General features: G+C 40.4%; 1 protein-coding gene across 3 annotated transcripts in view; it reads left to right on the top strand.

Annotated features, from left to right (window-relative positions):
* abcc3 (ATP-binding cassette, sub-family C (CFTR/MRP), member 3) overlaps positions 1-15,689 on the top strand; it is a 55,002-nt gene extending 39,313 nt beyond the window's left edge. The window contains exons 20-31 of one of the 3 annotated variants that reach the window (XM_030077325.1): positions 880-988; positions 1,158-1,320; positions 2,443-2,650; positions 6,002-6,315; positions 9,331-9,530; positions 10,674-10,800; positions 11,705-11,806; positions 12,410-12,556; positions 12,649-12,807; positions 13,845-14,011; positions 14,132-14,326; positions 14,793-15,689. In XM_030077325.1, the coding sequence (XP_029933185.1) occupies positions 880-988; positions 1,158-1,320; positions 2,443-2,650; positions 6,002-6,315; positions 9,331-9,530; positions 10,674-10,800; positions 11,705-11,806; positions 12,410-12,556; positions 12,649-12,807; positions 13,845-14,011; positions 14,132-14,326; positions 14,793-14,904 (2,003 nt within the window). In that variant the 3' untranslated portion in view covers positions 14,905-15,689. Of the gene's footprint in view, positions 1-879; positions 989-1,157; positions 1,321-2,442; positions 2,651-4,061; positions 4,373-6,001; positions 6,316-9,330; positions 9,531-10,673; positions 10,801-11,704; positions 11,807-12,409; positions 12,557-12,648; positions 12,808-13,844; positions 14,012-14,131; positions 14,327-14,792 lie in introns of those variants that run through there. The other 2 variants (XM_030077326.1, XM_030077327.1) reach the window with 2 other exon arrangements.
* Positions 15,690-16,115: the final 426 nt, after the last annotated feature.

Below are 16,115 nucleotides of genomic sequence, written 5' to 3'. Positions count from 1 at the left end.
TTCTGCTCCCTCTGAGCTCTTACAATGGGTGTGTATTGCGCATTCCTGAGGCAGCTAGAGTGAGTCACATGTCCAGGCAGAGTGCAGAGCAGAGCATACCAGAGTCAAAAATGTTTGAAAACTGTTCACAGCTCCCACAAACTTGGTCCAATCCACATCAAAACTACATATTTTTGTAGGAATGTTCGTCCTCTTTCCATCTGCATAGTTTTCAAAGCCGTCAGAGTTTTACTTTAGACTCCAGGGGCTTAATTAGTGCCAAAAGTCAGCCTCTTCACACCAAAGTCCATGGAAAAAAACGAGGTGTTGGTTTTGGCCACTCCGACTTTGAGGGCTTATAAAATCCAAACGAATCGAGTAATGACAGAGTTTTTAGCAACTTTTGTTCAGCACTGTGTCCTCTGTCATCTGTTAAATTTTCAAGCCGCTGACACTTACGGCCTGGGAGGAGATAGATTTTTTTCAAAGCGGAATTTTGGGCGAGAACGTGATGTTCAAACGCAAATTGCGGACTTCCTGTTGATTTTAGGTCGGGGGTGTCAGCGCGTGAATTGTAGGGCTTGATGAGACCTACATTTCGGCAGTGGTTTGGTCTTTCTAGCGCATTCCTGTGGGCGACAGCAGCTGCCTTTGTGTGCCTAGGTGGCGCTACCGAGCCCATTTCTGCACTTAGGGGGTCCGTTTGTCCATTTTATCAAATTTTTCACCAGACCTGGCCTGTGTGCCAAATTTGGTGAGTTTTTGAGCATGTTTAGGGGGTCAAATTAAGGCCTAATGACACGTAATAATAGGAAAAAAAAACGAAGGAAAAACAATAGGGCTTCGCACTGTTCCAGTGCTCGGGCCCTAATAAATATATTTACATTGATGCCTTTCCAGATGACTTAATAGAAGAGGAGGAATTATTTCCTGATGATGCACTCAGCAACCATACGGACATGGTAGACAATGAGCCAGTGATCAATGAAGCAAAGAGAAAGTTTATAAGGTAATGGTGTCTTTGTAACTTTTTAATGAATTAAAGGTTACTAATCATAAGTTGACTTAGAGGCAACATGGACTGATGAAATGATTTTTAAAAAATGATAATTTTTTTTATCATGAGCAAATAAATACCTTGCTTCAACTTTTCTCTCTTTTAAATTGTGCCTTTCCAGGCAGATCAGCAGCGTTTCAGCAGATGGAGAGAACCTCAGGAACCGCTCGGTGAGGAAGCACGGCTGCAGCGTGAGGAAGCACCCAGATCCTTCACCAGAGAAGATGAAAAAGCAGCCTGGGATGGAGAAACTCATCCAGGCAGAAACTGCAGAGAGAGGCAGGGTCGGTCCTCCTTCCTCCATATTCCTTCACTTCTCTTGTGATTCCTCTTTCTCGTTTTCATCTTATCATCCTTCAAACCAGACAATTCCTGATTTCAATTATAATCTCCACATAAGGCTTTAGGATAGATTCACTACAGATCTTAAGAACACAAGTGATCAAAGGACAGAACTATGTCAAAATGGGTTTCCAGCATAGGAATATAGGGGACCTCCTGACTTTGACGTTTATAGCTATGCTGAGATACCCAAGTTTAATTGAGGTTTCTCTTATGAAGGTGGAGGTTTTGAAGATGTATGATAAATGTATAAGAAGCAGAAAAAAGCTTGACTGCTGTCCTGATTTCTGCTACAAACCGACTTACACCATCTTCCAGTGTTTGTGAAGCTCATCTGCCTCCTGTTGGTGAATGAGTGATATTATATCAGGCTTTAGGTTGCACTGTTAAGGCAATAGTAATTGACTGTGATTACCTTTGGTTAACGGTTTTAGCATGATTTTTAATTGTGAGGATTTGTCTCTTTTTTAGGAAACATTTAATTATGCTTTTTACCTTTAAATATAATTTCACATTTTTGTTGTTTTTCAGCACAGAGTTGATCAAAGAAACAGCAGATATTGTTTTCAATCTCACAGTCTGACTCAGTATGTTCTTACTAACAAGATTCAAATAATTTTCAAACAGTTTTATTAAACATATTGAATAAATTACTTCTCAACTACTAGGGCGGTAATTACAGTCAAGACAAACTTGGAACAGAATCTGGACTTGTTTGCTGTCCTGTGATTAAAACCAAATTATTTCCATATCAAAGACGATGACCCACTTTCAGAACCTACAGCAAAATTTTCAGTTTTTCAGTTCCTAATGTTGGGCCAAGTCACTTTTTTCATTGCTCCTGTTTTATTCAAAGATGCTCAATGTGAAGTTTTTCTGCCTGCTTTTCTGTCTTCGCTTCCATTTTGGTCACATGCTGTACGCTGGTCACCGACACTGGAACTGCTTCATGTACAGCACAGCATCTTTAGCCACAAGCCCACCTCTCCATCAGGCTGCGATCATTTGAACTGACCACACACTTGATCTAGTAATTGTACACTGCCACTCTCCCCTGCTAACAGGTGAAAATGAAGGTGTACCTGGAGTATGCAAAGGCTGTGGGACCCCTGCTGTCGGTGTTTATTTGTTTCCTGTATGGCTGCCAGAATGCCGCAGCCATCGGAGCAAACATCTGGCTCAGCAAATGGACCAATGACGCCACTCGAAATGAGACTCAGAAGAATGTTCATATGAGGGTGGGGGTGTACGCAGCGCTGGGCATTGCACAAGGTAAGAAATCTGCTGTTACTGGGCATTCACACAGGCAGGCATCACAGGCTCAAGTGAGCGCAGACGCTGTACATTAACCCTTGGAAAACCAGGACCCTGTGGGTGGGCTTTTATTGTAAAAGGTTTTATTTCCTGCTCTTAAAAAAACATTTTTTTTTTTACCTTTTCTTCTTCTTTTTGGGGAGGATTTTTAGGATATTCTTGTATTCTTATATTTTCTATATTTTCTCTATTTTTTTGCAGTAATTTTCTCATAATTTAATTAATTTATCATTGTGAATCTATACTCATATCAATTATAAATAGTTTTCTTGTATTTTTTTTTTTTTTTACTACTTTTTGATAATTTTTCAGTAATCTTTTATATGTTGTCTGGTAATTTTTTGCTAATTTCTAATTACTTTTTTTTTTTTTTTTTTTTTGCTAATTTTCTGGTAATTTTTTGGTAATTTTCTCATTACACTTTATCCAATGTCCCTGAAGGAAATCAAATGAATTTGCTCAGGTTTCAAAGGAAATGCTTGAAATCTGATATCTATCCAGTGTCACTTATTTGATGCTTAAATATATCATTTTATTTTTTATATGTATTTTTTGTTTTTGGTGCTCATTTTTATACTAATGGTCCACCAATTTTTACTCATTTGCTTAACGCCTGTTTTCTCCCCATTTTTTTGAATGAATAAATTAGCTCAGGTTTCAAAGTGTCTAGTTGTGTTTGTAAGAAATGATTCTTTCTGACAGGAGGTGGATAAATAAGTCTTATGGGTAAACTATCACACAAAAGTATCATGCTAAAATGAAATGGCTCTGAAATCCAAGGCACTGACTGTGAGCTTCACCTACACAGATTGGTGTTGCTACATTTGATTGAAAATAACTGCCTTGTGCTCACTTTGCAACCTTGAATTTGAACAGTTAAAATGCTTGTGCTTTTATACGTTCACAGGAGGAGATATTGTGGAAGATAGGGAATTCAGCAGTAACAGTTTTAATGTTCTTTAGATGATTGTACCTATGTAGGTGATAATGGCTCTGTGTATTCATGGAGAACTGAAGGACCAGCAGTACATCTAATCTTGATCGTAGTTACTATGTACTGCTGTGTTCCACAGTGCCGTAATGCTACTGCATATGATTTATTCATTATGCATCATTTCAGGGTTTTTGTTCTGTTGAATGCAGAGAGGCTGTGTATTGAATGCCTAATGTACCGTGTCTCACTGTTTCCTCTTTCAGTGAACGCCTGCTAACACACACTGTAAGCAAGGCCAAGTGCCCTGCGTACTAATACCATTGCATCTTAGCATTCAGGAGAGACGCTGAGTGTGTTTACTGCCTTGTCAGTCTACACATAGACCTCCCCATCTGTTCTCCTCCCCTCTCTTACTCTGGTTCACCTCCATCCCAGGTATCCTGGTCATGATCTCTTCCTTCACACTTGCCATGGGCAACATCGGCGCAGCCAGGAAGCTGCACCTTAACCTGCTTGAGAACAAGCTGCACACACCCCAGTCTTTCTTTGACACCACACCTATAGGACGTGTGATCAACCGCTTCTCCAAGGACATCTATGTGATAGACGAGGCGCTCCCCTCCACTGTGCTCATGTTCCTGGGCACCGTTTTCGTCTCTGTCTCCACCATGATAGTTATCGTTTCCAGCACACCCATCTTCGCCGTGGTCATAGCACCCCTGACTTTCATATACATCTTTGTCCAGGTACTGGTTCTGTTATAAGGCTCCAGAAACCCCTGGGGAACACTATCTGCACATGGCAGATAATGATTCTTGTTCCCCTCTCTTTTTCTCCAAAAATGCAAGTTTGGGGAATGCTCCTGTTCCTGCTCCTGGATGGCATGCTGCATGCTTGTTTATGTAGCAGCTTTCTTTAACCACTCAATTTTGGCTTTTGTTTATCCTTAGCTTTTGATGTTCCTGATGCTGGGCATTTCCTGATATTCTCCTTTCATGTAACTCACTCACTTTACCTTTTCCGCAGCCAGCATATTTCCTGTCCTGCCTGCCGTCTGCTTACACACACCCACACACCCACACACCCACACACACACACACACACACACACACACACATGCAAACATATATGTTGAGCTATATGACCTGGCCCATGTAAGCACACACTGTAGTTAATTAGACATCAGTTCAAAATCTGAGCTGAGAGCACTTTACTTATTTTAGGAAACCAATCCTCTCTTGACAACAGGAAAGGTGTAGATCTGCTGCTGAATCCCGATGAGCCAGCCTTGTTTGTTCCTCCCAAAACAGGAAAAACACAGAAAGGGAGCTGGTTGCTCAGTCTTTCATGATCTGTAACTGCCCTCTAGTGGTGACCCACTGGGATTACAACAGAGTGTGCTGCCCTTGTCTAACCACTGGGTGCCTGGATTTGTTTCAGGGATTACACAAGTGACGGCTTAGGCACTTGTTAGAGGCAGCTTATGCCAAAGACATGCTGCCAAAGAAACAACATATCCACTAGTGTGTGAAATGTGTTTGCATGTGAGTGAATGATTCATTTTTGATGAGATGTTGTAGAAATGCAACTTAGTTGCAATATATAAGCCGTACACTTGTTGGCCCTCATTTAATCGGAAATAAGCTGTTCAAACCAGCTTACTGCTTCCTTATTGTGATAATTAAAGGAACAGTTCACCCAAAATACAAAATGTATAATCCCACTTACCCCTAGTGCAAGCTATCCATCCAGACCGATTTTTTTGTGATTTGGCAAGGTTTCCAGTCTTCCAGCACCCCAGCACAACGGGGCTTGATGGGTATTCTTTTATGGAACTATTTTTTTTTTTTTCAGCCAGAAAGAGCACCAACTGTATTATCCACCTTGAACTTGTACTCACTAGGGGCAGATATATATATAGTTTGCTGGTGTTTTCTGGCAGAAAATAGTTCCCAGCAAATGATTCACTGTACTGAACACTGCTCTATATTGCTGATTGATATAACACAATAGTTTCCCAGTCCATGAAAGGTTTTATATTTATTGTTCTTCACACTGGATGTTCTTGTTGCTCTCTCCTGGTAAAGATCCTCTGATTCACAGGAAGTGAAGAGTTTCATAGTCCAAGCCTGTAACCCTAACCCAGAAATACCACAGCAATGAACATTTAGCACTGAAGATGCAGGCGAAATAAAATTTTAAAAAAGGACTTGTCGACTTCCACCTTAAATTTGGTCCTAAATTCAGTTACAAAAAGCATTTAAAACTTTCTGCATTCGCATTCTGTGTTCAGGATAGAAGACGAGGGCAGAAAGAAAGGGTCGCAGTCCCATTAACACGGATGCTGTTGTGTTGTCGCACTCTCCCTCCCCCAGGTGTGCTGTTGTTGGCTAACTGCCTGCTGTGCCGGGCCTACAGTATGCTGCGGGCGGCCAAGTATATGCACCGCAACATGCTCCAGAGGGTCCTGCGGGCGCCGCAGGCCTTCTTCGAGAGCACCCCCACTGGGCGGGTCCTAAACCGCTTCAGCAAAGACGTGGACACTATAGACTCCCACATCCCAGACAATATTGACATATGGATGCGCACTTTCTGGTACACACTGAATGTGCTGCTCGTATGCTCTGCCCTCACCCCAATGTTCCTCATAGTCATAGCCCCGTTAATGGTGTTCTATTGGTGGGTTCAGGTAAATAGGCAACGAGTCTGCTAACTCATTAATACAGCATGCATGTCTGAGAGTGTTGATGTTGAGTGTGTGTACTGGTAGAGATTGTTGCTCATTGTCGGTGCAATGATCACTGCTGTCCTAGTGTTGTAGTGGCAGCGTGGTTTGGTCTCTGCTAGCCTGGTAGTTGTAGCTGGAGCCGTAGTGGGTCAGAGCCCGAGGCTGTAGTTTGTCACAACGGTTGCTCTGGTCAGCGGCACCCACAGTGTTGTTAAGAAACTGCTTTTGAAAGAAACATTTCATAAAATATTCATTCCGCTGTGGAATTCAATTTTACTTCTACTAACATTTCTCAGAGGCATTGCAACACTATTTGGAGTGTGTCAGTGTCGATACTCAACTGTCAGGTGACAAAAAGCAGAAGTTCAGCAAAGTGCCTGCTGCTCATTTGTTGCACTTCTCCAGATTATGTAATCCTAACCCTGACATCAACCTAACTGCAACCTGACCCCATTTTTAAACCTAACCCCAACCCTGACCTGACATTATTACTAAAGCAACCCTCACCCACATACTGAATATCTATGAACTCGTTTTCACACCACTGTGAGTATTGCTTGAAACTCAGTAGATTTTTTTTTATTGACACACTAAAGTCATTTGATAATCACTTGAGTATCATATACAAATAAAATGTGAGCAAAAAAAAAAAACAACAAAAAAAAAACAGTCTTGCCACACGTGGTTATCTGTGTTACAATTTAGCCTTGCTCACCCACAAAGATGAGTAGTGCCATGAACATGAGTGAATAAAAAACAGATATCAGTGCTACTTGAATTTATTTATGGTAACCAGAAACACCCATAACCATTCAAGGTTGCCGCTTAACCAAGGAGCACATGAAAGAGAAAGTAAAAAACATATTTCTGTCTTTTATACAAGCATATTGTGTATGTTTCATTAATACATTCCTTGTGCATAACCTATTTACAAAAGACCACCAGATAATTTCTTCTTCCAGATCAGTTCTGCCTCAGGGAAATGTTAGTAAAACTAAAACTTAAACGTACCTGCTGCTGACTGATCGTGATGTCAGAGTTGGTTACTTTGTGGTCGCTGGAGAGCAGCCGTTCAGGTGCAGTCGCCAGTGGTGATGTGTGTAGTGGCCATAACTGCATTAACATGATTGAGATAAGATTCATTCATTCAGTCAGTGCAATCATTCAATGATTTTTATTGATTTATTGATTCATTTATTTTCAGTTAATCTTTGTCACCCATTTTAGTAATTAAGCAGATTTTCAAATCATCCACCGCATTCTCACCTCATTCTCGTGAAGAATCAGCTTGTAAGCAGCATCATTTAGAACAACTAACATGCTGTGTAGCTTTGGCACTGGATCTTTTTTTTTTTTTTTTTTTTTTTGTAATTTTATATTTTGATAAGGTTTTGTGCTTATGAGTTGAGGTGGTGCAAGATGTAACACTGATTAGTCGGTTGTTTGGGGTGTCAAGCATAAGGTTTGGTTTCATCCATAAACATTTTGATTGTCAGTTCTGATTTGAGTTGCTACTCTCACTCAGCTGAAGAACACAATCCATTATAGCACAGTAGACTGTTTCAAAGATAATCCCATACCTGGCCTCAAGATGGCATAGTTTGGATGGTGTAGAACTTCCATCTGGCACAGGATTTGCAAATCCATCACTGAGTAGAGCTGATCCAGATGCTGGTGGTTTGGTAAACCAAATTAGTTTTAGTGCAAACGCTGGGATTTTTGGGTCTGTGTGGTCACATAATGCTTAAATTAACTGGATCCTCACATTCCTAACAACAGATTGCCACGGTGAGCCGTACTAACACAAGCTCATGTTAAAACTTCACATGATTCTTCTGGCTTTGTTATGGCATCCTCCCTGCATGTCCTGCCTCTTTGCTGCAACATTTGTCCTTAATTTGGGGGTCAGACCTGGAGCTTCTGCTTGCTTTGCACATGTCCCATTCTGCCTTAAGATATTTACACACTGTGGTGCTACAGTAGAAAGCCAAACCACTCACTACAACAATATGATGGCACACAGATACTTATGGAAACTGAAAATAGTCAAGCTTGTAGTAGATATAAATTTATATATGCCATCAAAAAGTAATTGTAATTGTGTTAACAGGGTGTATATTTAATTTTGGTTACAATGTTTAGGTTGTATATGTAAAACAAACACCTGCAGTTTTAAATGAATTGTAAGATTATCCATGAACAGCATTTTATTCATCGCTCTAATTCTGACAAAATTTACATGCAACAAATAATGTCCCCTATTTGAGCACTTTTATTGCAATTTCATTCAGCAGCTATTTTGAAAAATAACAGAAAATTGCTATTTCTAAGCAACCTTACTACACTTACTGTTTCAAAAACATTACTTTCCTGGAGCTCTCATTTCCAATTTTTTTTCCAGTGTCGTATTGCTCTAAGAGTGAGGACATGTACTCTAAATTAAGCATAATTTTATAACTAATACCTTAAAATATTTTTTAAAAACGGAAGAACAACTAATGAATTCCACTGTACAGGCTTACTTGGTTTCTGTTGTGCACATGTACAAACAACCCCCCCTTAATCTGCCAACTATCACTGTACTCCGCTTTCTAATTGAGTATGCAGATTAGGACTTAACATAATGCAATTACATTAATTAGATTAAGGATTTGCATGACCTGTGATCATTTAGCCTTAATCACTTTATTCACATAGCTGTGTAAAAATAGGAGTGTCATTTTGCATGTAGATTATGTCACTATCTCTGAAGAGCATATGTCACATTAGCTGGCATCATATCAACACTTGAAATTTTATATCAAATGAACACTGCAGGTGTTTTGTGAACACTGGCTTTATTACTCTGCGTGTGTGTGAGTGTGTATGTGTGCCTGCATGCCTGTGCATCCTTAATTCTGTTGCATATGTCAGTATTTGTAATGTGATGTTCAGTTGTAACGCTGTGTTTGTTTTTCTCCCCCTCAACGCCTTTAGAGATTTTATGTTGCCACGTCTCGGCAGCTAAAGCGTCTGGAGTCGGTCAGCCGCTCTCCCATATACTCCCATTTCTCTGAGACCATCACTGGCTGTAGTGTAATCCGAGCCTATAGCAGACACTCTGCCTTTGTTCTGATGAGTGATATGAAAGTGGATGAGAACCAAAAGAGTTACTACCCTGGTATAGTGTCCAACAGGTACGTGTCCTTCTGTTTCCAAAGAACAGCGGCTTTGTTCCAATACTGTCCAAGGGAGCCTGTATCATCTTTTAAGGTCCCTTTCTTACACAGCCACTGGTGTGAGGAGACTATCACTCAGCTTTTACAATGCTGTGCACAATAGAGTTTGGCTTTTAAAGATCAATACATAAAGTGTTGAAAGCTGTTATTCATTGTCAGTGTTCAGTAACTTCAAATTTTACAATATCATGCCAAAAGATCCCAAGGGTTTTCCACCATTTAGACCATGGCAGAACCTACTGAATATAGGATAATTATCATAATCACAATCATAATATTACTCCTGCTTGAGTGGAATCTGCACAGATTGCCACATTAGAATAAGTTCAAGTTAAAGCTGCTCTTGTTTAGGCCATTTTGGCAACTCTAGTTGTCCCGTGTAATTGAAGGGACTGTGGCTCATTTGCACGATTTCTGATTTCTACTGGCATATTTAGGATGAAATTTGGGGTCATGATGCATTTTGATATCCAGCATCCAATTGAAAGTAATTGGCCTACCACAGCGCCACCAATAGGACAAAAAAATCTCCAAGGTTCAAGCAGCAATGTCTCTGCCACACAACACCCAAAAACCCCAAAACAAAAACTGTCACACCCAGGCCAACTTGCACCAATTCTGTGGGATGTCATGGTCACATTTCACTTGTTTTAAGTTTCAAGTATAAATCAAGTCCCCTCAGACCAGTGGCTCAGTAAAGAGAAAGACATAAAAATATTGCAACTTTAAAGATTAGAGCACAGCCGCTGACAGATGTTTCACTAAACACGCACCCAGCAGCTGCTCACACATTCGTAATTCAACATCAGTTCATTCAGCTATAGAAAACATGATCTAACCAACATGAGGTTCACTCAACAGAGCTCCCACAACACTTGCTTGCATGCTATTCACACATTGTTTTAGATACGGGACAACAATCCCAACCAGTTCTCTATCATTTTTACAACACATTCACACTCTACTGATTTATATCGTAAGCCTCCTCAGTTCCTCAGTTCTCCGTCAGCTCTGACTTCTGATGTTTGCCCAGCTGATGACGGGGCCTTGTTGTTGTGTAACCTGAAGATATTTCTGCCGCTGTAATGCTCTGTTGTCCAGGTGGCTCGGGGTGCGCATCGAGTTCATTGGCAACTGCATCGTACTGTTTGCTGCTCTGTTCGCTGTGATTGGGAAGGACAAGCTCAACCCTGGGCTGGTGGGCCTGTCAGTGTCCTACGCTCTACAGGTACACACACACTTAATGTATCGCCACCTGGCATTGTCTGTCTACATGAGTGCGTGACTGGCTTACTGTAGCTTTAATCTTATGGTTTGGTTATATATTAAATGTTTAACTAATCAGGCATACACCTGTGATGCCCTTAACCTCAAGTGATTTGGATGCAGCATTTTCATCAGATTCCTCACAAGTGTGCAAGATCACATTTTACGATTAATAGCAGAAACAGTTGTATAGGGCTGGAGAGTTCATCAGAATTGTATTGAAATCACAGAATGGGTAAATGCAGTAGTGTCCAAATTGCAGCAGCTGCAGATTTTTTTTTTTTTTTTTTTTTTTTTTGAGAAAGGTTAAATGTGACAGTATACTATTATAAATGATGTGTTATAGAGCTACAGAGATGCTGTGCCCTACATATCATATATAAAAAAATGATGGTTTGGTGCAGACCCCAGCAAAAATCACTCTCACTGAAATCGTAAATATTATCACAATTACAATATCTGTCTATCTGTTTTCACTGTGTTCTGCAGCCCTGGAGTAGTAGTTTGCGTAATTATTACCTTGGTTTTCAGTGGAGAGTTTTAGTGTTCCAGGATGGTCTAAATACTTCTTCAGAAGATCGTCCACCCTCTCAAGAATACAGTTCTGAGGAAACCATGAATATCTGTAATTTGTTGTAAACGTTTGCATGAAGATTCTGAAATTTAAAAATAACGAATATTAGCACAAAAAGAGAACCAAATTAGTGTGTGAACATTGGCCTTCAGAAACCGACATCGGTCATACGTCAATACGGTGTGGTTAGAGTGCCATGGCTACAAAATAGATCATATACGAGTTTGTCTTTCAAGCAGCAGTTCCTCCTGTGTGTTAATGCTGTTGCCATTAAACATGTATTGTTATGCAGGTGACCATGTCTCTGAACTGGATGGTGCGCATGACCTCAGATCTGGAGAGCAACATCGTAGCAGTGGAGAGGGTCAAGGAGTACTCTGAGACCAAGACAGAGGTATTTGAGCACGAGTGTGTGTGTGTGGGTGGGGGTGTGTGTGTGAACATGTACATATGTGCACACGTCTGCACCTTCATAAATTCCATAACCCATAAACATGGCGATGTGCTCTGTTTGCATTCAAAAGTAAACTGGTGTTGGGTTTGTTTGGCCAGGAGCTCATGCTGTTAAATAGCAAGAATTTACGCACATTCCAAAAAACTGTATTGCTGCCAAATTATGTTCTCGAACAACAAAACACAAGACCAATAAACCATAACTAGATCCATAAATATTATATTGCCTTATGCCCACAAGGGCCCCTCTATTACATCAGATAAACAGGGCATTTGTACTGTACACAACGTACCTTTTCATGAGCCATCACTGAAAATACATCGTTATATACTGTATGTTCTGCTGCTTGTATAGTTCTTTGTGAAAACCTTTGTTTTGAGTATGGCAACATGTCCCCGGGGTGAAATAACTTGTTTGTTTGGCAGCTCTGATCGACTCTATACAGAGAGTTCCAACTCTGAGTTTTTAAAGTGATAAAAAAAATAGTTCTGCTAGATGCCAAGGAGCCTAATGAGTTCTTCAACTTTCTGTTTGTGCCCGCAGGCCCCCTGGGAGGTGGAGGACAAGAAACCTTCCTCTGATTGGCCAGTTGAGGGGAACGTGGAGTTCCGTGACTACAGCGTTAGATACCGTGAGGGCCTGGACCTCGTCCTGAAGAACCTCACCCTGAGCGTCAAAGGAGGGGAGAAGGTCAGGAGGGTGTGAGAAGTCCAATCCTGATCCATTAGGCATCACCTCACAAATCAGTGTGTTTATCAGAGCGCTGTGTGTGTTTTGTACAGATTGGTATTGTGGGACGCACCGGGGCTGGAAAGTCCTCCATGACACTCTGCCTCTTCCGACTGCTGGAAGCTGCAGGGGGAGAGATCACCATTGACGAGGTCAAGATAGCTGATATTGGCCTCCATGACCTGAGGTCCAAGCTCACCATCATTCCACAGGTACCAAGGATTCAAGGATTCAAGGAACTTTATTGTTATACCAGCTCACATTTACATGTTAGTGGTACGAAATTAGGACTCAGGTCCCGGTATAAGCCTAAATAAATAAATAAAGCAAGGTAAAAAAAAAAAAAAAAGAAGTGTAAATATAAAAAATAAGATATATAAGTATAAACAGTATATATATGAATATAAACACTATGTATAAGTATAAACAGTGTGTATCACTATAAACAGTATATATGGATAAATATAAACAGCCTATATAAATATAAAAAGTATAAAAAAGACCAGAGAGAGTACAAACTATCTTCTTTTGAACTCCAGAGAAACTGAAACTGAACAAGGCAAATAATGTAGATTTGGCATTAAAACATTAGTCTCCAAAAAAATTTTTTACCTCATGATCCTTGTGGTCCAGTATTTCTCCTAGGTTTCTCTGGAATTTACTAATGCCTGACTGCCCTCCTCTTGGAGCATCAGGGTGGGCTTCATTGAACAGATTTATTAGGTGGAGCATTTGATTGCCTTATTTTGATATTTTTGTATTGAAGCTGCCAATAGCCAGTATTTTTGTGCCAACATTTAGCTCAAAATTTGATACATTTCATGTCAAAAAATGGCAAGAATTTAGTGTTTTCTCCAAAATTATGTTCTTGGCTGGATGGAGAAGCATCAGAAGCAGCACTTGTCAGTCATGTGCCATCAAGGCTCAAGAATATAAAGGTTTTCCTTCCAAATCAGCCGCTTTATTTTTTCTTAGGAATGAAAACTCTTGGGTCTCAACGGCAAAATACTGATTCAGGCTATCACTTGATGTTACAACTCATCACTGAAACCCAAACAAACATGTATCTACAGTGAGCTGACCAGACTGAAGTCATTTTTCTGGTCAGACACAACAAACCAACAATACAAAACAATCAAAGTACAAGGCCAATATCGGCTTCGATATCTCATATGTATGTCTGTATTACCTGAAAAAACAATATACATTATACAAAGTTACATTTCAGAATTTTGTTTTCATTGCACAGGAGCCGGTGCTGTTCTCAGGAACACTGAGGATGAACCTTGACCCCTTTGAGAGGTACAGCGATGAAGAAGTCTGGAAGGCTCTGGAGCATTCTCACCTCCACAAGTTTGTCAGCAGCCAGTCCGCCAAACTGGAGCTGGAGTGCTCTGAGGGAGGAGAGAATCTCAGGTAACCTCACCTGGGGAAAGAATGCAGCACAAATACTTTGCGTCACTAAAGGAGAAAACTCTCTTTTAACAAAACCACTAGACGCTGTGTTTCATGCCGTGTGCACTGCTGTGTGTTTAGTGTTGGCCAGAGGCAGCTGGTGTGTTTGGCGCGAGCTCTGCTGAGGAAGACGAGGATCCTCATCCTGGATGAAGCTACAGCTGCTATCGACCTGGAAACAGATGATCTCATCCAGTCCACTATAAGGACTCAGTTTGAAGACTGCACCGTCTTCACCATCGCACACAGACTCAACACCATCATGGACTACACAAGGTTAGACACTTTGGACACTTCCATTAAAAGAAAAACTTACAGAACACACTTATTATTGATCTGTGTTCCATATCTGGATCCATTGTGTTCGTGTGTTGTTATTGTTCTTGTGAATAACTGGCCAAACAATATCTAAAACATCAGCAGCAAACTTCAGTAAAAGAACTAAGACGTATCATTTTGCATCACTGTAAGCAGTCACACATTGAGAGAGCCACCACAGAAGAAGCAGAGACACAAATATCTCCACTGGCAGTTGCCTCAATGGACCAGAATGCAATGCAGTCATTAGATGTCCTCATATAAGAGTATATTAGAGTGGATTTTCCATTTAATCCATGCATGGATCGTTGCCATTTCAGCACATTTTTTAAAGAGTCACCTTTTGTGAATGAGACTTTCTCCTCTCTCTCTCTCTCTCTCTCTCTCTCTCTCTCTCTCTCTCTCTCTCTCTCTCTCCTTGCAGAGTTCTGGTGTTGGACAAGGGACAGATTGCTGAATTTGATACGCCGGCAAACCTTATAACAAAGAGAGGAATATTCTACAACATGGCTAAAGATGCAGGACTGGCACAATAGCATCGCCTCTTTGCCCCAATGTTACGAAATAAACCAGGGTTTAGGATCAGCTCATTTCAACACAGTCTAACAAGCACTGGAACTGGAGAGTAACATTTATGTGCACTTAGTACCTTTCAGTTGTAAAAACAGATTCAGGGCACTTTCTGACTGTTTTGAACTAGGGCTGAGCCAAGACTGAACTCTTAAGTGGACTTGTATCAAATAGCAGTTGCAAACAATTCTTAGTGCTGGTGTTGAGCCACATCAGGACAGTTTAGATAATCAACTCCTCAATCACAGAAAAGTATACCTTTTTTTGATGTTTGCATACTTTCCTGTGATCGTCTCAAGTTGCTGGCACTGCGTGTGTTCTGTGCGGCAAACACCATCCATCTGGCATCTGAAAAGGATAAAATAAGCCATAACATGCGTTTGCAAATCCTAGTTGACCCAAGTCTGCTCTTTAGTGCCTTGTGGCAGCGGGAGGAAGAGAGCCAATGAATGTATCATTAAAGTTAAAAAAAACAGGAGGAACTTTTTTATTTTGCTACTTTTTTCTACAAGAAATACTGTGCCACTGTACTTTCCTCAAAAGAAAAAACAGAAACTTTTGCGATAAACCCACCTATTTTTGTACTGTATCATTATTTAAGCTACTTTTTAAAAGAGTTCTCTCATCTAGGGAAGTTTGCTCAGCTAAATGTATGATTCCTTTGTGAACCAAATCTGTAAAAACTTGAATTCTGTACCACCAAAATATGGAATATGGTAATGCCTTTATTAAAAAACAATACAGAATATTGTTCAGCTGTTGTTTTTGAAATGACGCATTCAACGTGGTGATAGATGTGTAAGGAAAATCGAAGTTGGTGAGATGTATTAAAGGTGCACTACGCAAAATTGAGGGTTTAGACTCAACTGATGAAAAAATAAGTAGGAAATCTGTCAATAAATGATGAGAATGCTAGCGATTCCAATGCCTTCTTAGGTATCATGAGTTGTTGCAGCAATTTTTGGATTGATACCATTTGTTCAGGACACCAAGCCCTACACCATACAAAAATTCATACTTTGGTGTCAAAAACAAGCATTCTGTTCTGATAATTGCTCAGAAACTCCCCATTTTTGTCAACATACCTGGAAAACCATATCTTCTCTGAATGCGCTAGGTCTCAGGTTTGTGGATGTAAAGTTTCATGAGGCTGTGATTATCCTAGAGGTCACAGTAG

Source organism: Myripristis murdjan, chromosome 19 (assembly GCF_902150065.1).
Source record: "Myripristis murdjan chromosome 19, fMyrMur1.1, whole genome shotgun sequence".
Lineage (NCBI taxonomy): Eukaryota > Metazoa > Chordata > Actinopteri > Holocentriformes > Holocentridae > Myripristis > Myripristis murdjan.
This window is presented reverse-complemented; position numbering and strand designations above follow the sequence as displayed.